General features: G+C 38.4%; 4 protein-coding genes across 5 annotated transcripts; 1 reads left to right on the forward strand and 3 right to left on the reverse strand.

The window, feature by feature from the left end:
* The first annotated feature begins 1,874 nt into the window (after window positions 1-1,874).
* LOC119991884 (protein terminal ear1 homolog) lies at window positions 1,875-4,313 on the forward strand. Its single transcript, XM_038838397.1, has 5 exons — window positions 1,875-2,627; window positions 2,721-3,345; window positions 3,419-3,538; window positions 3,613-3,754; window positions 3,859-4,313. The coding sequence occupies exons 1-5, from the start codon at window positions 1,913-1,915 to the stop codon at window positions 4,219-4,221; spliced, it is 1,965 nt and encodes a 654-aa protein (XP_038694325.1). The 5' UTR covers window positions 1,875-1,912; the 3' UTR covers window positions 4,222-4,313.
* A 4,066-nt stretch (window positions 4,314-8,379) lies between these two features.
* Window positions 8,380-14,331, reverse strand: LOC119991885 (protein PECTIC ARABINOGALACTAN SYNTHESIS-RELATED-like). Its single transcript, XM_038838398.1, has 11 exons — window positions 13,919-14,331; window positions 13,356-13,406; window positions 13,146-13,236; window positions 12,935-13,011; window positions 12,150-12,238; window positions 11,439-11,558; window positions 10,859-10,975; window positions 10,568-10,711; window positions 10,364-10,487; window positions 10,035-10,226; window positions 8,380-9,201 (listed from the first exon to the last, which is right to left on the reverse strand). The coding sequence occupies exons 1-11, from the start codon at window positions 14,156-14,158 to the stop codon at window positions 8,842-8,844; spliced, it is 1,605 nt and encodes a 534-aa protein (XP_038694326.1). The 5' UTR covers window positions 14,159-14,331; the 3' UTR covers window positions 8,380-8,841.
* A 225-nt stretch (window positions 14,332-14,556) lies between these two features.
* On the reverse strand, window positions 14,557-18,828 carry LOC119990774 (protein-tyrosine-phosphatase MKP1-like). Its single transcript, XM_038836866.1, has 2 exons — window positions 15,739-18,828; window positions 14,557-15,371 (listed from the first exon to the last, which is right to left on the reverse strand). The coding sequence occupies exons 1-2, from the start codon at window positions 18,241-18,243 to the stop codon at window positions 15,282-15,284; spliced, it is 2,595 nt and encodes an 864-aa protein (XP_038692794.1). The 5' UTR covers window positions 18,244-18,828; the 3' UTR covers window positions 14,557-15,281.
* A 134-nt stretch (window positions 18,829-18,962) lies between these two features.
* LOC119990775 (serine/threonine-protein kinase AFC2-like) lies at window positions 18,963-23,267 on the reverse strand. 2 transcript variants are annotated; one of them, XM_038836868.1, is made up of 12 exons: window positions 23,064-23,267; window positions 22,111-22,297; window positions 21,534-21,560; window positions 21,280-21,433; window positions 21,138-21,186; window positions 20,932-21,046; window positions 20,586-20,677; window positions 20,215-20,371; window positions 20,065-20,129; window positions 19,854-19,951; window positions 19,636-19,738; window positions 18,963-19,506 (listed from the first exon to the last, which is right to left on the reverse strand). In XM_038836868.1, exons 1-12 carry the CDS (start codon window positions 23,163-23,165, stop codon window positions 19,360-19,362), a joined length of 1,296 nt encoding a protein of 431 aa, XP_038692796.1. In that variant the 5' UTR covers window positions 23,166-23,267; the 3' UTR covers window positions 18,963-19,359. The 2 variants fall into 2 exon arrangements, with proteins under 2 accessions (XP_038692796.1, XP_038692797.1); XM_038836869.1 differs by lacking the exon at window positions 22,111-22,297 and having other exon boundaries at window positions 23,064-23,196.
* Window positions 23,268-23,712: the final 445 nt, after the last annotated feature.

Genomic DNA, 23,712 nt, shown 5'->3' on the forward strand with positions numbered 1-23,712 from the left:
TGGAGAATTCCTGAGCCAAAAGACTTACACATAATGGCAAGCCACTATACAATACGGTGTATATAGAGTATATATATACCCTCGTATATGGATGATATTTACGAGTGTTATTTATGAATTTATTTCTCAATCGTTGGATCAAATCAACAACTAAGATTAGAACTTGTGTTTTATCCCAAAAACTCTCAATATGGGTCTCCTTCTTCCTTCATTAGTTGTTCTTCTCCTTGTGACTAGAGAGGGCGACGAACTAAGAAATACCCTTCGTCAATCATCTATCACCCCAATCAACTTAGTCTCAAAATCGATCAAGCCCCCAAGTCAGATTTAAAAACCCTTTTGGTGAAATTTAAGACGCAATGGAGATGTTTATGCAATGAAATTAGTAAAAAAGTAGATTAGTGGATGAATTATGGATTCATGGATAGGATGGAGGGCAAAATTGAAATCATAAATTGAAGGTCCCAACCCAATCTTAATTCTTATGGAATTTGAACTAGTGACTTCGTCTATTTTGTGATTACTCTTGCCACTAATCCTACACTTTAACCTTAAATAAATAAATAAAAAGGATAATACAAGTCATAATTGGTTTTTCTCTTCCAATTTGAAGAGAGGCCCCACTCTTGAAAGTTTGAGAGGAAGCAAGACAAATCCAAAATTGAGTTAAACCATAGAGGTTACATGGGCCGGGATCCAGGTGCCTTTCGCTTTCGTTCCCAAATCTAATAAGTGAAACTGGATATGTCTTGTCCCATCGTAATAATTTCCAATTAATCGTTACTTTCCATATATACCCCTGATTTTCAACTATTATTACAAAACTCCCCTCTTTACTCTCGAGGACATTGGGAAAAAAAGAGAAGAAAACATTTTGCATGTGTTATGTGACCTATAGATTTTCTTAAAAAGTATTGACTTCTGATTATTTTGAGAGAATTAATAAATAAAAAACTTATTTGATTCACGGATTTAGAGATGAAAATAAAAAAAATGTCAAAAAAGATTTTTCTTGACATTTTCATTATTTATCAATATTTGAATCACACTATCATACTACTTTTGTAGCATCATTGATTTTCTCTGTCATATTTTGTTATAATAAAAATTATAATTATTGCAAATTGTATGACAAATTTAAATTTTTTTTAATTTGAATACCAAAATTAAAAATTAACAAATAATGTTCATTATTTTTTTATATGACATATTTAACCAATGACAAATAAAATGATATAAAAAATAACATATTTAAAATATGTAGTTATGGAATATTGTCGAAATTATATGTTTTTCAAAAAAAATTATAAAAATTTAATTAAAAATAAGTGGTGATTTGTAATCCTAAGGAAGATTCGACTCTTTTTGGGAGAAAATGAGAATTATTTTTTGAAGGAATCCAGCTGTTTTTGAAATTCTAGATTCCAAATATTTTACCAACCAAAGAGATTCCACCAACCAACAAAATGAATCATTAGAAGGAAAAAAATTTCTTAACCATGAAAAGCTAGATTCTCAAACCTAATGACACACTAATGGTGAAAATATGAGCATACCATATCGCAACCAATGCCTATATAAGACACAACAAGGGTAATTTAGTCAATTCCGGGTGAGGTAATTCATGTAATAAAGGACATTTTTAGCAACTCTGGTGCTGATGGTTCTAGTCTTTTATTAGATAGAAACTAGAGAGTAAAGGAAAGAGGAAAGCTATTCCCATATGTGCTTTTCTGCTATAGAGGACTAATGACAGACAGAAAAAGCTAGACAACCTAGAGAGAGAGAGAGAGAGAGAGAGAGTCACTAGAGAGAGAAAATTATATGCAGCCACTGTCACTTGCTGAGACCGTAGAGAGAAGATAAGAACCACGGCAACTGCACCCTCTCCTGTTCATCGTCTACAACCGCCATGGAAGAAACCGGTTTTGTTCGTTTCACAGGGAGTTTAGACCCGAGAGCGCAGGAGTTCCGACCCAGATACCCCACCGACCCTAATCACAACCAATTAGTTTCACTATTTACACCACCTCCGCAACAACAACCACAACTGTACTTTCATTACAACGCTGCTCCTCCTCCTCCTCCTCTTCCAGTTCCTCTACCACCGTATCAACAACCACCGAGTAATCTCCCGTTTTGCTTCCCGTACTCTACACCACTGGCTTGCGTTAGCAACGGAGGCACCCACTTTCTTAATTTAATGCCTCCGTCCACGGCGCCCACGCGGAGTCTCTTGTTGTCTTCAGTCCCGAGTGACGTCAGCGAGTCAACGGTTAGGAGGGAACTGGAGGTGTTTGGGGAGGTGAGAGGGGTCCAGATGGAGAGATTGCTTGATGGAATCGTGACCGTTCATTTTTATGATCTGAGGCATGCAAAGAGGGCGTTGAGTCAGATTCAAGAGCAGCACCTGCACCATCAAAACTGGCTTCGGACCTATTACAGTAATCTGGGACCCCCTCCACCACCGCCGGAAATGCTCATCTTGGGCCATCCCGTTTGGGCCCAGTTTATAGTCCCGGCGAGCAACGCTTTACCGGACGGGAGCAATCAGGGGACAATCGTGGTTTTCAATTTGGACCCTGAAGTCACCGCTGCCGGACTGAAGAAGATTTTTGGAGTTCATGGTATATTTTGGGTTTTGTTGATTTTGATGTAGAAATGAGAATTTATTGTTATTTGATGTTTCAATTTTGTTCCAATTTTGAATTATGTTTCAGGTGAGGTGAAGGAAGTGCGGGAGACTCCATTGAAGGCACGCCAAAGATTCGTTGAGTTCTTTGACATCAGAGACGCCGCGAAGGCTCTCAACGAAATGAACGGAAAGGAAATTCACGGCCAATGTGTAGTGATTGAATTCAGCCGGCCCGGCGGTTTTAGTAGAAAATTCTCCAGCGCCACTAACTGTTATGGTCCTCAAAATTATACGCACTCGGTTCTACCTCCGTCTCCGCCACCTCCACCTCCTCCGGTACTATCGCCTCGTGAATTCTCCGGCCGTTTTCCTCGAAACTTATCTCCTCGTGCTTATCTTTCTCGTAAAAATCATGGAAAAGTAAACCATAGTGTCATGGAAGCTTCTATTGAAGGTGCAATTGGTGGGTTGTCATTAAGCGGTGCATTGGAGCGTGAAGGTGTGGATAAGGTCAGTAACAACGGGTCTTCAAAGAAGGGTGGGAAGAAGATTGCCGAAAAGTGTCAATCTTCAAGAAGGATTCGACCATGGAAAGGAAGGTCTGGTAAATTTGACATCGGATTTCTTATAAACGAAGAGGCTATTGCGGAATCGAACTGCCGAGATTCAAGAACAACTATTATGATCAAGAACATTCCCAACAAGTACAGGTAATTTCTTTCCTGTGCAACTCCTTTACAAATAATATTCTTGGAGATTGATTCATTATGTTTGAATTTGCAGTCAGAAGCTTCTGCTGAACATGTTGGACAATCACTGCATTCATTGCAACGAACAGATTTCTGAAGGAGATAATCAGCCCTTGTCCTCCTACAACTTCGTCTACCTCCCCATTGATTTCAAGTGAGTTTTAGCAATTGTTTGATTCTTTCAGAAAATTTGTGATTGTGCTAATTAAAAACGATCGAAACACACAGCAACAAGTGCAATGTGGGATATGGGTTTGTGAACATGACTTCACCAGAAGCAACCTGGAGACTCTACAAGGCATTTCATCTTCAACATTGGGAAGTCTTCAATTCCAGAAAAATCTGTCAAGTCACCTACGCAAGAATCCAGGTATATTATATGCTTGCTTTTCTCTTTATCATTAATGGTGGGTTCAGGTTGTGAGATTTAATGATTAATTATTAAATTGGGTATTAAAAATAATTTAAAAAAAGGGTTTGGAAGCGTTGAAGGAGCACTTCAGGAGCTCCAAGTTCCCGTGCGAGAATATGGACCATTATCTGCCGGCGGAATTTTCACCTCCTCGAGACGGGAGACAACTGACCGAGCCTCTCCCCATTGTTGGCCATCAAAACAAACAGTCCATCACTATTGGTCTACCAGACGATTCCCTTGCTTATGCCCTTGATGATGAGGATGCTTACGTGGACGGTGAAGATAGGCTCGGTAACAGCAATGACGATGATGACGACCACACTGACCAAGACAATCAAACCCCCGGCTGCACTAGCCCGAACAGCGGCAGCGGCGTTGTTGATGATGACGTTGAATCGTGTCAGACTTCCTTCACTGCGTAGGTGACCTATCCCAATTCCTCCATCTCTACTGTCTCTCGTAATTTCCCCTCTTAAATTACCAATTATTCTTAAAATTTAAAAATTTAGCTGTCTTTTTTTTGGCCTTTCCCCTTTCCCTTCTGTTGAATATATGTAGTGTTGTGGAATAATATATAGATTTTTTTTTTATATTTTGTTAAGCCAAGCAACATTCTAGCTTTTGTGGAAACAATGGGCCATTAATGTATTTTTTCTTTGAAGCAAGAATTCAGGTATGTAAATGTGGAAATTGGAATTGGAGTAGTGCCAATAAAGATGCATAAAATCATAGTAAGATTTAAACGAAGATCGAGCATAATTATTTATTCTTAAAAGGTGGCCGTATATTATTTGTGCGCGGTCTCTTCCAAATGTCAAATGCGGGTCAACCAAAAGTAAGTTTGATAGCATTTTGTAAAGTGTTCAAAGTTTGAAAGTAGCTTTTGGGTAGACAATAATGTGTGTGAGCAAATTTAGGGTGAAATTTTTTGTACACCGGAAAGCAATTACTATAAATTAGATAAATAGATGTATTTAACGTCGTATTTCCACTATATTTGTAGTAATTTATAAGCAAGTCATGTAAAGATGTAGTAATATAATTTGAATTAGTACTTTTTTTTTGTGTGTTTTTGAATTTCTAGTAAAAAGTATTGTATATGTAATTGTAATCAAATTATTTTGTGTCTTTGAATTGTTAATTCATGTGAGAAGACGTTTTTATTTATTTACTTATGTCTTAACTAACATAAAATGTTAAACAGAAAAGGTTCAATCAAGTACACCCAATAATATTAATAACTGTTTTTCTATTTGAAATGCGTCATTGAGTATCTAGTAGTAGTAGTAATTAACAATAATTTGGGAAAGATCAACTAATATTCTACACATGACAGTATCTTAGGAAGATCAATGTACAAACATTGTGGATAATTTAAACTTGTACATTAACATGTATACATACATACATACATACATATATATTTACAACGATGGATCTCATCCTTTCTCTGTAGTATCGGAAACCTGGTATCGTGATTCCTTTGCTCTATAGCACTAATAGCAGCTTTGACAAACTTGGGTTTGGAATTGGAAGGAGAGACTTGCAGTTTCGTTGATTCACATAAGAGAAAGGGTGAGGAGGAGGTGCGGTGGCCTCGTCATTTTTAGACGGGTTTGAGATCTCATGCCACGTAAGAGTCAATGGAACTGACGTGGCATATCGTTGGGTGCAAATTAACGCACTTTGACTCTTCTTTGAGAGAGTTAATAGACTGGACAAGTGGACAACGCAAGATAGCTAGGCTAGCTATGAGAAACCCTAATTAAAAGCAACTGCATTGGCCTTTTCCGACTTTCTATCTCATAATTCTGTCATATATTCACATGCCACGTGTATGTGTGTAACAAGTACACAAACTTCACCTGCCTTTAGCAGCACCACCACCACCACCGCACTCTAGACTCTAGAGTGCTCCGTCTGCTCCATTTTCATTGCTTTCTGTCACATCCTTCCATCCCTCTTTGCGCTGCCCCTTTTCTGATTTCGTGGGATTTTGACAGGTTCCCTACGCGCCGATCTTTGCCACGTCCATGTTCCAACCTCTATATCCTGTGGTGCTAAAACGTCCTATTATTTGGTAAGGATCAAAATATTACGATACATGTTGTTTCAGTTATTATACGCGCATAATTTTATGTGGATTATGTGAAACACGTGTAGCCCATGAATTCAATTAGATTTTGATCGTTCAACTTTGCAATGGAGATAACTAAAATACATGATTATTGAGATTTTATCATTTTTGAAGACAAAATCCCTTTCTTATATACACACACAGTCTTAACTAAGTTCTAAGTATATAGATTTGTTTAGTCCAAAACAAATAAAAGAATTTGATCCATCTTTTTTCAAAAATTCACTAACTATTTCGATACTTATCCCTAATATTGAATCGGTGGAGTGTGAATAATTAAAGGGAAAGGGGGGATATGAACTATTGGACAGTCCTTAAGAACAACAAAAAGATTGAAAGGCACCCATACAGACAAAAACAAATCAGGGATTTGTCATATACTAGTGCATTTGCATTTAATGCTTGGCGATTTGCCTTGAAAAACTACAAGGACCCAATGTCTTGCCTAGCTAATCTCCTCACATTAATGCTCTATGTTTTTGTTCCTCTTTTTCGATTAATTTTTTTTTTTGTACATCGGTAACACAACATTATGATCCTAATCAAATGAATAGTTATGGGCCTGTATAACAAACTTTAAACTAATACAGTTAGTAGCAAATAACAACAAAATTAAGGACCCATAACTAATAAATTAAAAAATATGTATCAAAAATTCAAAATATTACAATTAATGTAGGTTTTTGACCGGTCAAAGATTTTGTGGGGATGGAAGCGGTGGCATGCCTGCGTGCCTTTTCAAGGCCACACGGTTGGCCACCTTCGACTTATCTTGGTCAATTAACTCCCCACTATTCTTGGTTTTTGAAAACCCTAATAAAGAATTAAACTGAAAATGCATACTTACTCGGATAAGAGAGAGCTTTGGGAAAATCATTTGTACGGCAGTTTGTCTTGTTTTGGGTTCTGTTTATGTTTTTAGTTTAAATTCATTCAAATTTCAAATATTACCAGCAGGCCTGTCTTGGCCTATTAATTGAATAACCAACATTGATTGCAGCGACTTCCGTCATACTGCCGCCGTTTGAGGATGTGCTGCCACCGCCAACTGGATCTCGTTGCTTTTGTCGGCGCCGATATTGTAATCAGCGTTATCGCCTATGTTAACCGTCATATCATGGTCATCAGTAGCGCCGTAATATTGGTGACTAAGGCGGCGCGTGATCAACCATTAAAAGTGGGCAGGCAATGGTCATCTCAGCATAAGTAATAGCTTCGTCAATGCGATCTATATTTATTTATTTATGTTTACTAAAATATATTTATTTTTTAATGTCGAATGGAGTATTTGGGAAACACTAATGGGTATTTGTTTGATGTTTTGAGAAGTGAATGACGGTGAAAATAAATATTTTTTTGTTTGATTGAGTTTTGGATGGTGAAATCTTAAACTCATTTCACCATCTATTCTCCCTTATGCATAATAGTCATGCTTATTAAAATGATGAGAATGATTATTTTTCACAAGAGAGAATGATTTTTGATGTAAAAATACTTTTTTTACCTTTGTAATAAAATATTATTTTATTTTCTAAAAAGAGGAAATAGGTAATATGAAAATTATACTATTAATATTTTCACACTCATCACTTTCTATTTTATAGTATCAAACATGACCACACTCACCCTATACTATCTCACACTCATCTCACACTCATCTCCTCCTCATTTCATACTCGCCTCACACAATTATCAATCAAATGCCCCATAAATAAAAATTACTTCGGTTACTGGGACCCTATGCCGAGGATCACCAGGTCAATATTCTTTTGGGCCGAATTTATATCTGGCCGTACGATGGACTGTTGGGATTTTTAATGCTGATACGTTGGGCACTGAGTGAGACCCAACTCAAAAGTCGGGATAGGAGCTCCAATTGTGTCCCATGACTATTTTGTTCATAATTAGGGGTAAAAAAGAATGTTTTTTTTTTTTTTCCAAGTGACCAGGCGATCGATTATTATCGGTTTTTCAGTTTTCAATCAGCCCTTCAAAGACATAGGTAAATTTTTGAGAGCCTCTGGCATCTAGTACTCCGCATTAAATGAGTCTATTGGGATCACTTTTTGAAAGTCTCACGCATAAAAAGCGTACGAGGTCTTGTTCACCTTCCAATTTCAGAATACACAGAAATCTCTAAATGTGTCAATTGTCTTTATCAGGTGATAGAATCAAACTGGCAAATATTACAGAAGAGAAACTGACAAACAGACATACATAGGTGCATACTTTGCACAATGCTTATGATATCAACAACCCTGCCACTCGAAAAAATCTGTATGCCTAGCAAATTTAATTGATTGTTGAACATGAGGGAGAAAAACCAACTTACCTGAGCATGATTGTTGTTACCGGTGGGCAGAGGCTGTTCTTCCAGTCTCCTCTTTTGTCTTACACTTTATTCGACTATTCATAGGAATGCTGAAAAGGAGCAGATTTTAAGTACAGCAGATCATTGCAGTATGCAGCCTTGAACAAATATCGCTCGTTGAACAGGTATAATACAGGATATATATAGAATGATACAGAATTACATACTATCACATAACCGATATTTTTTTGGGCACAACTGCAGCAAGAGGACAATGCATCAATCGGTCATGAGATGAGAGACCCTATCGCACTGCAGATTGCATCAAATTCCTGCTTCCACCAAGCCAAAATCTCTAGATGTACCCAAGTGCATCAAATACCTGCTTCCACCAAGCCACAATCTCCAGATGCACGCAAGTGTCGCATATTAAACTTCAATTCTGCAACCAAGAGCTACGTTAGCACCCTTTTTTCAGTACGTTTCCGGGGAAAGAATTCTCAATTTTTCAAAAAGATTGATGTGCAATTTCTTCATCAACATGGTCTCTAAACAAATCAGGGGATTAGAACTTCTAGCAGGATATCCTTGCCATCAAGCTTTACACATGCAAGGAGTGAGGGGGTTCTCCCACAGGTCGTAGTTAGGGAATGTCCCCACTGGCAACCCAGTACGGGTTCGATGGGTGATAGTAACATCCTCTTTGAACGCTCCCCACGTCATGTAAGGGTTCCCAAAAGATTTAGACATTAGGCCCTTGTCTGGTTTTATGGATCTTTGTCGATGACCCATGTACCTCCGTGCCCCAATGATCAGTTTTGCAAAGTTTCCTCCATGGGTCATCACAAACACATCAGACTTTAAGCACACCAAGAAGTCAAGGGCTGCCAAGCTTGTCACGTGCTTCCTGAAAACAGCCAACTCCTCCTTTGTGGTTAAGTCCTCCTTTGTAACCTGTTATGAAACCTCAAAGTGAACGAATCAACTGTTAGAAAAGTGAACAATTCATTTAACTTTTTCATCCATGCTTGTACAAAAATCATCAGTATAAGAAGTCCAAGTGGCTTAAACAACTTTTAATACCCACTTTGAATAAGTTTTGTTGGCTCAATCCCACTAGCATCTTTATGAATCTATAGAAAGAAAGGCATAGGAGATCCCTTAAAGGGATTGAAACCCACTTTGATATTTTGAATATGTATATTAATATAAATATACATCCATCCCTAGCATTTGCAGTTGGTTCAAGGGCACATACAGTATCGATGAACTCACTCTTTGATGTATTAGACATGATCGCTAGTAAATGAATTCTGCCTTTTCCATTCAAAAAACAAATTGTCTTTACATGTAACTGGTAACTGGTAACTGGGAGGCACCCTTTGGTACCACTATCAATAAAAATTCCTTCTTTGCTGCTCAAAAAGAAAGAAATTGGAAGGAAGAACACACAAAAGGTGGCTGACGCATTTTATGAGGACTTCTTACAAGTTTTTTGATAAGATCTATCATATTTCAAATAGCAGGGCAAACAGTGATAAAATAGAAGGAACCGAAGATCTAATAACAGTGATAAAATAGAAAGAATTCAATAAAAATGCTAAGTTTCAGTCTGATTTCTTCAAGGCCGCAGATTGCGCTATAACCAGAACAAGAATGGAGCAGCTAAAATGATTTGATCACGATACTCTTGCAACTATTAATTATAGATTGCATATAAAATAACTATAAACATACTATAAGAAAATTTCAGTAAACCAGCACAAAAATGGATTCAAAGGGCTTACCAAATATGGGAACATGTTCCTTAACGGTGCCATCCTATTTTGTCCACCATAAACTTGGCCCGAAGCAACGTAAATCTGAGTCTCATTGGTATAGCCCAGTGCCCGAAGAATCACTGCCACTTCCCCAGGGTCAAGAGGGCACCTCCCTTCCTTTCGCTTTTGCAGGGCCAGCTGCCATAGGTGGGAACCATTCTGCCAGCCAAGTTATCACATAAATGAGAACCACATGATAAACAAGAGATAGATTCATGCACAAAGCGCAGAGAGACAGAGGGAGAGGGAGAGGGAGCGAGAGAGAGAGAGTATTGGAATGTTTCATTACAGGTCACCTTGTACCGTCGAGGCCATTCTTTTTTTCTGTACTCTGCCATTTTAGCTTTCTCCTCCCTTGTCCCCACAAAATCACAGAAAGATAGCCCTACCATCCCTTTTTCAAACCGAAGATGAAGAGCCCTGCAGGAGTAAAACTGTAAGGATCTTAGGAATTCAATCAACAAAAATCTTTCGAACACCAAATTATCAGTTTAACATACATATAAGGATTTAACCGTCCAGTTCGGTTTCGCATCCTTGATACCAATAAATCAGCCATTTGCTCTATCCCTGGAAGGAATTTCAGGGCATGATAGTTAACCCTACACCTTAGCCTGTTGATTTCTTGAGGGACATTATCATACCTGCCCCAAAATTCCAAAATTTAATATTGTACGAAAATACATAGAGTCATACACAAACATAATGAAGAGAGTGGCCAACAGGGTAAGCTACCCAAGCATACTGTTAGCATAATGGAAATTCATGGCATTTAGTAACCATTGACTTACCCAAGCCGATCAACAAAAGGTTTTAGGGACATTATCTTCTTCTCCCTGATTCGAGGCAGTACATTGTCAATGTAGAACTGCGCTGGTGCATACTTCGGAATGTTTTTCACTGTCCGCCTACAGAAAAAAAAAATCATATTCAAAGCCAGTTGCATTGGCATCCAACTGAATTTATATTAAAGTTATATATCGTCTATACTGAGTATCAACATACAACTGATCTCCATGCTAAATTTTCTCGAGCTAAGCATGAAATACACAGAGAAGTGAAACATGATTTGGAAAGGGAACCCTTGTCTCATAGAGGTGAAACAGTTTCAGGAAGAGTAGCATTCACTGTGTGTAGCAAGCAATAAATTTCAAGCATGCTACATACTTGTAATCATTATATGATTGAGTTTCCCTGTAACGACACGTCCTTACCTTAGAATAATAATGGCAACATGTTTTTACTAGTTGGGACAAGTAATTTGGATTATTTAACTTCAATCTCATCTTAGTAACTTTGGCTATCATACTTGCAAAAGCACTTAGACAACCACTAATTCAGAAGTCATACCCAATTTTTTAAAGGCCAAACCTTATGCTCGTGAATAACTCTGATTTATCTGTAAACCACTCAGGGATGTTGCGGACAATTCGCACATCATCCTTCAAGTAGTCAATGAAATGATCAACGTCAAAGATTTCCTCAAATTTCCTGCAGACAAATTTAGAGAAATGAACTTTAGAGTTTTGAAATGAAGACACCAGAAATCAACGGTGAATAACTTATCAATTGAGCATTGGAAGCAAAAATAAGGAAATTCCTCAACAAGTTAACTGCATATAATAAGTTGTGAGTGCAACCAAATAAGAGATTTTAAAAATAGACTTGACACAGAAAAGGTAACAATTAATCATTTTCAACAGACTTGAGTAGCCGTCTGAATTTAAACCACATGCCTATGTTTCAGCATTAACAACAAATTTCTAACTCCCACTTATACGCATTATCCACATTGAATGGTTGTCATATCCTGGAGCATAGAAGAAATCAAAGGCAACTAGTCCCTCATGGAAAAAAAAAGAAGAAGAGTTTTCCAGCTTATAATCAAAGTAGAGATAGAGCTAAAATATGAGGAATACGCAGCATCTACATTCATGGTATATGAACTTATTCCACATAAATTACAGGAATGCTTCACATCACAACATTCCCTCGTTATTTTTAAGCATGCATGCAATAGGCTGTCTGTTATGATGTGACAGATTACACTGATACTAAAATAACATAAGCATGATAACTCACGTTTGGTCTCCCCATATTTGGTCCTGCTTTAACACAGGCAGAATAAGAGTGGCATTCATAATTTTGGCCACAGCCACAGCATTGCATATCTGCAAACATAGAAAGACACTAGAATTATGTTCTTGTGAAACAAAGCCAAAACACGAAAATGAAACTATTTCCTTGAATAAAAAACAAATGATTCATCTAATTGAAAGACAATAAACATTGTTCAATGTAGCCTTGCTCCAGATATTCTAATTTTACCGCTGGTTAACCTTAACTCACAAAACACTATAGTCAGTCAGCCATGGTACATGCCAATTGGCAAATAATTTATGGGTTCGCAAAAGAAGATCCCGAGGCACAGAAAGCAACGCGGGAGAAAACCATTTCTGAATTTTCTAAAGGTAACAAAGAATTGGGCTTCATAAAACCCAACAGAAAACACTTCTCCTCCATTTTAGGCAGCAAACCACAAAAAAAAAAAAAAAAAAAAAATTCGAATACATAGGAATATACACAAAAAAAAATATGTTTCAATACACCAAGATTTGGGGGAAATATGCAAAATTTAAGGACAAATCAAAGAATTTTGTATTTTATCAGCATTAATTCCTCAGGAACACCGGAGCATTCTTCAATGTGGGATAAATTCTTTCAAACCTTTGCATAGGTTAGGCATTGAAAAACAAGGGTTTACGCATCAAGGCATGTCAACAGAATCAGCGAATTAATTAGAGATGCCAGGTTGGGCATTGAAAAGCAAGGGTGCACGCATCAAGGCATGTCAACAGAATTCATACCGCAATCCTTTGCTGATTCAGACCGCCTTCAGCATGAATAAATACATAACCATTTGTTTCATTTTCAGAAGGAAGATCTGCAGAGTCAAGTAACGTGACTAAGCTAATGTTACCATGGGAATGGAAGGTGAACATTAAAGGTAGACTTGATTTGATCATATGATTTGCACACTAGTTGAATTGATTTCCATCAACAAAAGCCCAAAATCACCTGCTAAACCACTATTATGGCGTTCAGCACAAGGCTTCCAAGAAGTTGTTGCGAAGTATGGATTCTCCCAGAGTAAAGTGCGATCACTGACCTAAAAATGGCAAAAGAGGAAAGAGGAAAAAGGAAAAAATAAATATAGCCCAACCCAAATCATTAAAGCTAATACTTAAGACATTCCAATCATGCTTATGATCTTTCAAGGACACTTACGTGTGGACAGTGAAGCACGACACCGTCTTTTTTACACAAGTATGGATCATTCTACAATTAATTGGGAGGAAAAAAGTCAGTGACCAAAGAAAGAAAAAACTATATCTTCTATGTTGCAACTATGCGCCCTAGAACAATAAATTGAAATTCATTCACACTATACAAAGAGCTGCACTTTATACATGGATACATATCCCCAATTCTTTACACCGCCTTTGGATGTACGAAACACTCAAAGAATATGATAATTCTATGCTAAAAAAGTTCAGGTCAGTGCAACATGCAATACTTTTACTTAATTATAGAACGGGAAAGTGATTGCATGATAAAATAAATCCTTGTTATATTGTACAATGCGTATAAGGTGTAAACCCAAAAAACAGTCAAACTATACAACATACTACAAATTCATAATCTTCAGTCTAGAACAAATTCAAAACCTGGTTCAAACCGATAGTAGTAACCACATTCACTTTTTCTCCACCCTACACTACAATTTCGTTTCTCTTCCTAGCAGTGCAAATCCCAAAACGCAAAATACCATTATTCATGAAAATACTCACCAATTGGTTATAAATAAAGAAAATCAAGATCGCCGCACCAACAGCGAGAAAGCACATCGAAATCCTGGAGGCGTGTTTAGAAACCCTAGGATCCTTACTTAGGAAGGGAAAGATAGAATCAAAACTGCACCACAACAGGCGGTCACGATCTCGAGAGGCGTGTCGGGTTCGATCCTCGCTGTCGTCCACATTTGGGAGCTGGTCACGAACTAGAGGAGAGTTTTCCTCGTCGCGCTTCATGGGAGAAGATGAGGCTCGGCTCTCGAGGGAGCCCGACTGCCTCAGCTCCGCAACTACTCGCTTCGGACTGAAAGTTGCCAGCTTTATTGGCTGTCTGAATTACTGAGATTTTTGTTACTGACGATGGTGAAGTTTCTTCTGCTGTTAATCACTGGGCCGTCGCGATCGAGCTCGGGGATTTGATAGGGATAGTAGAGGAAATAAAGTTCCAAAGCGTGGTCATTTTAGGAAAGTTCACTCATACCTTGCAAAAACTCTGTTTCATGTCGGTTCTGGGTCGGACAGTGTTTATGAAATATTTACACTTCCGGACCCTAGTTTGAATTGAATTTTAAACGTGTTTAATTAATTAAACTCAGATTGATTTAAATCCAAACAAGTAAATCGAACAATAACCTAAGTCCGAACAAGTAAATCCGATAAAATTACCATAATCATTTGAGTTTCCATTTTATCTGACACAGCAACACCTAAGGTGCCAGATTAGCAAATGTTAAAACAGAAGAAAGAAAAAGAAATAACAGCCCTCAGTGCTTATTCTAGCTTTGATTTGCTTTCCCATAACTACAGTTTAATTCAATATTGTTTCCTGTACATGGTTTCTGTAGTAATACTTTGATTTCCCTCACATCACACAAGCAGATAAGTTATGTATACTGCCTGGGATGCTCAATCACCTTTACCAACTGTAACATACCAACAGGCTACTAAGACATTCACAAAGAGAGATCATGATTCGAATTAATGGATGCAATAGCGTATTCTCTCCCCGATCCCTCTCAACAGTGGCTGCTCTGTTCCAACTTTTGAAATGAGAAACAGTTGAGATGGCTAAGAAACTCCTCTGGCTCTGAACCCTTTACTAACTGCAACATACCAACAGGTTACTAAGACGATCACAAAGAAAGATCATGAACCGACAGCAAATTCTCTCCCCGATCCCTCTTCAACAGTGGCTGCTCTTTTCCAACTTTTGAAATGAGAAACAATTGAGAAGGCTAAGAAACTCCTCTGGCTCCAAACCTATTACCAACAACATATCAACAGGCTACTAAGGCGTTCACAAATAAAGATCGCGAACCGAAATAATGGATGCAACAGCGTATTCTTTCCCTGATCCCTCTCAACAGTGGCCGCTCTGTTCCAACTTTTGAAATGAGAAACAGTTGAGATGGCTAAGAAACTCCTCCGGCTCCAAACCTTCTACGACTATCTGCATATAAGATGAATAATTCCAGATAAAAAGTTAAGTACCAAACCACATCAGAGAAAATATTTGTAATACATTTGGTTCTAAAAAAGTTACCAAACAGCAAAAGGCATGGGGTGAGAGAGAGATTAGCAAACATCAACATACCATAATCAAGTTTTCTTTTTTCTTTTTTTAAACTAGACTGTAATAACTCCAGTTTATAAAGACTAAAACCCACAGGCAACTTGAGCATCCACTCATTGTTTTTATGGCAACAAGAATAATATTTTCAAGCTTGTGAACAGTACTAAAACCAGGCAGCAAAACATCGATGGATGCAGAAACCAAAAGAAAAAAAAATCTCTCGTAATACAGGAGAAGTAATTACCTTTACAGGAACATTCACTGGAAAACCCATTTGATCCAGAAAGTTGCGACCGATCATCTCCCATTGCAGATGACTATTCTTGCAAGTTCCATCTGTGTTTATAGATTGATTAAGCTCTTCTTCACACAAAACTTCATGCCCGAGCCACACAAATAAATTACAAGGATTATCTGAGTCCAAGCCAACATTTGGAGCCAATAACATATAAATTGACTTAGCATCACGCTCACAGAAGAAATTCATGTCCACTTTATTCATGGCAGGCCACTGGTAAAGAATAGGTGCCGTAGGTCTAATGATCCCATCGCTTGATGGACAGTGAACCTTACCAGACACCTCTTTGGATTCAATCTCACCTTCAGAATCTTTAACAGCACTAGCAAGCAGAGAGCCTAACACTAGCTCTTCACTTTCATTCTCGATTTGATCACCATGAGCATCGATCATCATGTCGTCATCAATGTCGGGTAGAGAAAAAGACCATGACCTTATCAGTTTTTTCGAGCCTTGAGATGGTTCATCTACTGATTGTAAAAACATATGGGGTGGAGGATTGCTCCCTCTACGTTCTGCAATAGAGAGAGAACTCTCCTTACATGGAAAACAAGTATTTGCCGATCTCAAAGCTGAAAATGCATCTGTAGGCGAAGGAGCTGCTTTCTGATAGGGTCGACAGTGGTCGCATGAGAAAGCAGTTTTAACAGAAAATGGATCTACGGCCTCCAAGCCAGAAGGTGAGGGTTGTCGAGACAAGTCAGACCAATTAGAAGATGAGGGCGAAAAGGCAAATGAGCTGGAGGAGTAATCAGATGTTGAAGGTGAAAGAGTAGGGGATTTGGAACCAAACTTTGGGCTCCTGTCTCGTAAGCAAGAAAAAGAATCTGGAGAACAATAAGAAGACCTTGGTGGTAATGAAGAATCAGTAAGAGAAATAGAGTATTCGGCTTCCTTACAAGTATCACTTATCCTACTTGGACTGCTGTCTGGAAAACAATCAAAGGAATCAGGTGAGCGACATGCAGAAGGTGACAATGGTGATGAACACTCATTTGGGGAAACAGGGTATTCCACTTCTTTCGAAGCATCTATGTCCATATGGGATTCCTCACTGAATGGAAAAGTCTCACAATTCACTTTAGCTGAAGTGACAAACTCTTTCATCGTACCTTGGGCAAACTTCTGTCTTAGTCTGCTCCATCCATTTTCTCTGGCAGGCAGGCAAGTTTCTGAACCAGTGTTTGATACTGAAAAGGGTGGAACGACTCCACCAGCAAGGGCCTTGTGGAAGAGTTCAAAGTCCATATCATATTCATCAACCTTCCTTTCTCCAACCCTAGTATGAACAGCTGCAGTTGTCTTATTATTCCTGCAAGGCATGGCTTCTTCCTTGTCTATCTCCACCTTGTTGCAACCATCTGCCATGAATTGTCCACAAGCAAGAGCTTCCCAAAATTCTGGAGGCTCCTCCCCCTCTTTAATGCTCAATGTTGGACCTTGTGCTCTTTCATACCGGATGACTTGATTGGCAGCCACTGCAGCCTGATTTGACATTGCAAAGCTGCAATTCTTCCCCAACCAAACATATATAGCAGAAGTAATATGCACGATGAATGCCCCACGCGAATCAAGCCCTTTTACACCTGGGCGGCTTAACATTTTTGGTACCAAATGAAGAGGATCATATGATGAGTGCGGGGCCATCCGATACATCCTAAGCACAGAATTTGGGCTGGCAGGTGCGGCATGCACCCGCTTCTGGCACTGCAGAAGCTGGCAAGTAAAACCCATGTTTGGATTAGTTACCCCTCTCGCTGCTTTTACATATTGAAATGCGTCTTCAAAGCTTTGCCCCTCCCTCCACATGAGGTATGCAATGGCCAACGATGTTGACCGTGAGACTCCCTGGCAACAGTGCACCAAAACTCGCCCACTTTTCTCTCTAACATCCTCAAAATAATCAAACACATCATAGAGAATGCTAGTAATATCCTCTGAGGAACTATCTTGCAACCAAAGTGTCTTGTATACAAGATCACTCTTAAAATACTCAGGACACACAAAACCAACACAATTCAGAACATGTGTAATCCCATTCTGCCTCAAAATCTCGCGATTCTTTGCCACAGCATCACTTCCTAAATAAATGTGATCAGCAATCCTTGAGCATTCCTTATCGAAAAAGGCAAGCTTATCTTTCTTAAACTCGAATTCTTCCACTGTTGATTGTCCTGGAGTAGACTTATCAAGGGCCTTAATTGATTCTCTTGGGGTTTGAGGATTTGGCCACACACCAAGGTCATCAGAGCCAGCCTTCGGCCACTCCTGAACGGGGCGGCGCGCGATGGAAAGAGGCTGCAGAGGTGGCAAACAAGCTCTAGCTTTGCTGTTGGTTTGGGGTTTGAGGTTAGGTCTGTTTGGTGACCGAACACTCCATGAAACAGACCGAAGATAAGCCCTCCGGGCACCACCACCGGCAAGCCGGTCCTTGTCTTCCTGGCCTAACATCCCAGAAAGAAACCTAACGAAATTCTTCAGAATAAATTGTCCATACCCATTTGAGGATTATTCCTGGAAAGCCTATAGAAAGCGCCAAATTGGAATCTTTGACAATGAATAGCTGATTTTGATATCTCGGTCCATCCCTTTAAGCCTGCACTTTTTCTTCACCTAAAACCCTTGACCCACTCTCCCTCTAGAACTCTCAATTTCGAATCAAGAAGAAAAATCAAACACGAAAATATGACCAAGTAAAAGCTTATGGGGCCTATAACAAAGATTCAAACAACAAGAGACTAAGAGAGACAAAAATATAAAGTGAAGGGAAGTGCAAGAGAAATTGCAACGGCATACCCATTTGTTTAATATAGTTGAGATTGTTGAAGAGAGACTTGCTTGAAGTAGCATGAAAGAAGAACCATCTCTACGTGGACCAGACCATTAAAACCCTAAACAACTTGCAGAGGAATACGGTGGGGAAGTGAAGAAGTGGGTGTGAGTTTTTGATAAACGGTAAACGAGTTAGCGGTTGGACTCACCAATAGCTGGTTGGGTTGGGTTTGGTTTGAAGGGGTCAGAAGGATTGACTGTTGTCCAAATTTGACTCTCTGACTGCTCTAATTGAGAACCAATTGAACAACAACTTGCAACCACTTGTGGCTCTTCTTTCCAACCCCCATCAAACACTCCACTTGCATAGAGACGACAAATAAGATTAATTTATCGGATAGAGACAAAATTAAACAATTAGTACATACTTCAACAAGTTTATGGTTGTACTACAAACCAGACATTCCACAAGTTCCTGATCAAGGTCTTTTAAGCAAGCATACAGTCTTTCTCCATGAGATGAGGAATAACGCAAAAAACAGCTCTCCCTTTAAAATGTGTGGACTTACTTTGATACAAGAAGAAAAATGCTACAACATATATTGCCAGGATAAATTTATTTGACATGGAGCTTCTCCAAACAATTGATTATTTACAAAAGCTCAACCAAAGCAAAAGCTTTATAGAAAACCAAGATTCCTGGTTAGGCCCCTTCACTGAGACAAGAATACGTGCAATCTAGAAGAGGGGACATGTGCAAACACTGTTTGTGGTGATCAACAAACCAGACTCTCCTTAGTATCTCCTGTAGTCATCCCTGAAGAAGGGGTGTCTAAGGGCCTCATGAGCGGTTAATCTGCTGGAGGGATCAAACCTAAGGAGACCTTGCAGAAGGTCAATAAGCTCCCCAGCGGAGTGATCAACATGCTGCATCACTAGATTCTGCAAGGAAAAAATAGATTCTAGGAAGTATTTACTCTGTAAATATGATGCTAATACAGATTTGTTGCAAATCGAAAACATCTGGACATGGGCCAACAAAAGCAAAACATGGCAGATAGATAATCACACCTGAAGGCGGGGTAGCTTCAGAACAGCTCTTATGCTTTCCCTTGAGGTTGCGCCTTCTGGCCAGTCCAACCTACCCCTTCTAACATATTTCTCAGCATGCCGGCTGAACCAAAAAACATGAAAAAGAATTAAGTTCTCACATGACATTATATAACATTAACATGGAAGTTCTCTTTAGACTGTAAATAATAGCACGAAGTCCTTAAAAGAGCCCGCACTCTGCTCTTTTCAACATGTGTGGTGGTAATGGCCCCAAAACCCTCTCCATCATGGCCAGGTGCTCTAAGTTCTCATGTGTCTGAAATAAAGCTTCTCCCTGGAAAAAAAAAGAGAGAAAGAAAATGCTTCTCAGATCTTCGTTCATCAAATTGGTCATGATAGAACCATTTGTCCCAGTCATCAATGCATTTCTGAGAAGTATAAACGCACCGAGCATAACTCTACCAAGATACAACCGGCACTCCACATATCACATGGATAACTCCATCCAAGACCTAAAAAGAGGGGTAAAAACTTAAAACGAAATTTGATAAAGTGATTCATCAAGAGGAAAAAGGGTAGCAGTAAACAGTAAAATACCAAGGATAACTTCAGGTGCACGGTAGTGCCTAGTTGAGACAATATAATTGTGATCTTGTTCCTCGTAAGCTGTGCTGCCAAAATCAATGACCTTAATAGCACTTGATTTTGGCAACCTCTTGTAGCATACTCCCTCAGTTAGTGACCTCAGTGTAACCTAGGATGATTTAGAAAATTAGAGATCTGAACATCAAATGTTAAAAGAAAGAAGCTAAAAGTCTTAACGCCCCAGCCCATCCCCCGTACGGAAGGAAAATTGAAGAACCTGGAAAGTAGAATAGCTATCATTACATTTAATAAACAAAATTGTCTAAATCTTTCAAGAAACAAAATTTTCTTTTGAATGGCAAATATTACAAGATAAAGCATACCTTGTAGTCAGGTATCTTTACATATTCTGGAGAAACAAAAAGTATGTTTTCAGGCTTCAGGTCAGTATGGATGAGTCGCAAATCATGCATGACTGCAAAGAATTCACAATGACAAACATGAGCATTTTTATAATAACCTTATCATCACACTTATCACTATCACGATGATGATGATGACTGCATTCACAGGACACAAATGAATGCAGTGTAATTAGTGAATTAAAAAGTACTTTTCAACAAACAGACACAACAACCATGAAGGTCACAAAAATGTACAACACAAATAAAATTGTTGCCTCCAACTTGAATAAGAATAAGAGAAATAGCAGAAAGTAACAGTACACACATGCCACACATTCCAAAAGTTGTCTGCCAAGCTCGCGGACAAGATCAACCGGAAATGGGCGGTAATTATTTTTCCGAAGAAAATCGTATAAGCTTGGACCAAGCATCTCAAACACCTGTGCAAACCATTTAAATTCACCACAGATCTTAACCCCCAAATATAAAGTTGGGGAAAATCATCTTACCACAAATCAATCATATACTTACGATACAAATATGGTTACGATAGTCAAACCAGTTCCGTATTTGTACACAACTGCAAAGAATAAACTCGCTTAACTGCTGACTACAAGTTCACCTCAAAATTGATTGAAATACATGAAAATGACTGTGCATGAATAATACTTACCGACTTCCATTCCCATCATACTTTCGGAGAAGTTGGAGCACATCAATTTCAACCATTGCTGCTTTGCGGTATTTCCTAATACTCCGCACTACTTTTATGGCAACCAGCTCTCTTGTCTCCCGATCCCAACATTCCAAGACCTGACCAAAGGTGCCTGAAGAGCGCAAAGGATGTAAAGTAAGGGTAGTCAAGTATGAATTAGACATCCCCAAAATAAATAAATTCATCAATAGGAAAAGCTGCGAGAATCTTACCTTCACCAATTTTTCTGTGGATCTTATCTGCAAGTAGCAAAACAAAAGAGTGTCAAAAGCAAAGAGAACCATGAAAGTTTCAGACAAGGAACCAAAATTCGAAAACAACACATCAATCATAGAGGTAAAAATAAACAACTCCCACGCAAAAAAGGTAGGGTCAGGAAAGACAATATGTACACAACCTTTAGGGTCGCACTTAAACATCAAAGCATAAACTTCAAAAAAAAAACTCACAAATTCATCACATAAAATTGTAGAAAAATTTTAATGTACACTGCCATAGATAAAGAGCAATAACTCTAAGGGAAAAAAAGAGGAGAACATGCTAATTTGTTTATTTTTCTTTCTTTCTTTCTTGAGTAGGGGTGTCATCATTCATCTCTTACAATGCAAAAAGAGACTTGACTCCATGGATTTCAAATACGCTCAATCTAAAGTCAAAATCAAAATAGAGTGGGAACATCAAAATACCAAGATCAACAAAATAGCGTGTTCTCTTCTTAAAATATAGCACGCCGTATAGGCACACAGATATATAAAATAAAGATTATCAATAGTGATGAAGTGTAATTACAGCGAGAAGTTAAATTTTCTCCGAGAGCAAATACGTAATGGCCATCTTTGTCATCATCTCGCCAAGGGGGTGATCCTTTTTGAGCTAATCCCTTTACATATAGACTGGCATTGTCTGTGAGTACCCTCGATGGTTGAAAGCTTGTCCCATTTCCAACATCTTGCCCACTAAAAATTCCTGACTGAGCCTACAGACATTCATTCATATTCCACTAAGCAGAAACAAGTTTAAGCAAATTACCCCCAGCCCTCAGTTATTCATTTACATGATCTCCCCCATGCATCTTTTGTCAAGTATATGTAAATCGAGTGAAATGCAAATATAAATATGTCACTGGATCTAGATCTCTAAGAGTAAATAAAAATAAACATCAAGTGGATAGAGGATAAAGGAAAACGTAGACTACAAAAGGGCAACACTAAAAAAAATTGCATCTTTATAATAGGTAAAGCTTCAATTTTTTAGAAAGATTTCATCAAGATCTGAATGGACATGACTAGATATCCCAGGAAATTTTCCTAGGGGCCAATTTTGAGGAAAAAAAATCAGATCATTGATTTATGTGTTCCCTTAAAATTTCCTCGAATTTCCATTGTCCCAAAAAAAATTTAAATTGAAACTTTCAAAGATCAACAATTTCTACAAAATTCAATTATAATTGATCACTACATACTACACAAACAAGAAGGTGAAATTCAAGCAAAAAAAAGTAAAATCCAGCGCCTATAAATCTCCCGCAATCTAAACAGAAATATCGTAAATCTGTAAATACAAGCATTACGATAATAACATAACAAAATTCACAGGAAAAGATTTAAGACCCATCCGGAAATTTTTGCTGCAAAATACCTTTCACATCAGCGAACTGAGCTAAAACGAAAAATAAAAACATGTAAGACCACAAACCAAATGCAATAGAAACGAAAAGAAAGAAAGAAAGAAAGAAAAATTACCTTCTGATGGGCTTGAGGGATTTCCCAACCAACCCTAGGCCTCTTTCGGGGACGACGATCCACGTAATTGTGAGAAAATTCCGTGAAATAGTCCATCTCCATTCGATTCAAACCCTGATCCGACTCTATCAATCAATTCAATTATATCAAGAGAGACGGAGAGGGAGAGGGAGAGGGAGAGTGAGAGGGAGAGGGAGCATTGAGGACACGAAGGAGCGTCTCTCAGGAGATGATAACCCTAGTCCTGCTTGCTGTCGACAGTCGTTGGGTAAATCCGCACCGTTTCTTTTTTTAAGGAGTGAATCCGCACCGTCAACTGGCACATGTAAAGTTCATAAACCACTATGGTCGACTCTACTGGAAATCAACCGGAATTAATTTACTTTTACTTATTATCATTTATTTATTATTATCTGTTTTTCAAGCTAAGAATATGCTCTTTCATCCTCGTCCCATTATACAATGCATTGATTCTCTAATTGAAAATATATATATATATATATATATATATTCCAATATTTTATTTTTCCATAGATAATATAGAGAGGGGATGGAACTTGCCACTTAGGCAAGTGGTGACTGGTGAGCATGCCCCAAATATTTGTCTTGAAAAAAAAAGGGAAAAACTACTGAAAAAGTATGTAAATAG

This window comes from Tripterygium wilfordii, chromosome 22, assembly GCF_013401445.1.
Source record: "Tripterygium wilfordii isolate XIE 37 chromosome 22, ASM1340144v1, whole genome shotgun sequence".
Lineage (NCBI taxonomy): Eukaryota > Viridiplantae > Streptophyta > Magnoliopsida > Celastrales > Celastraceae > Tripterygium > Tripterygium wilfordii.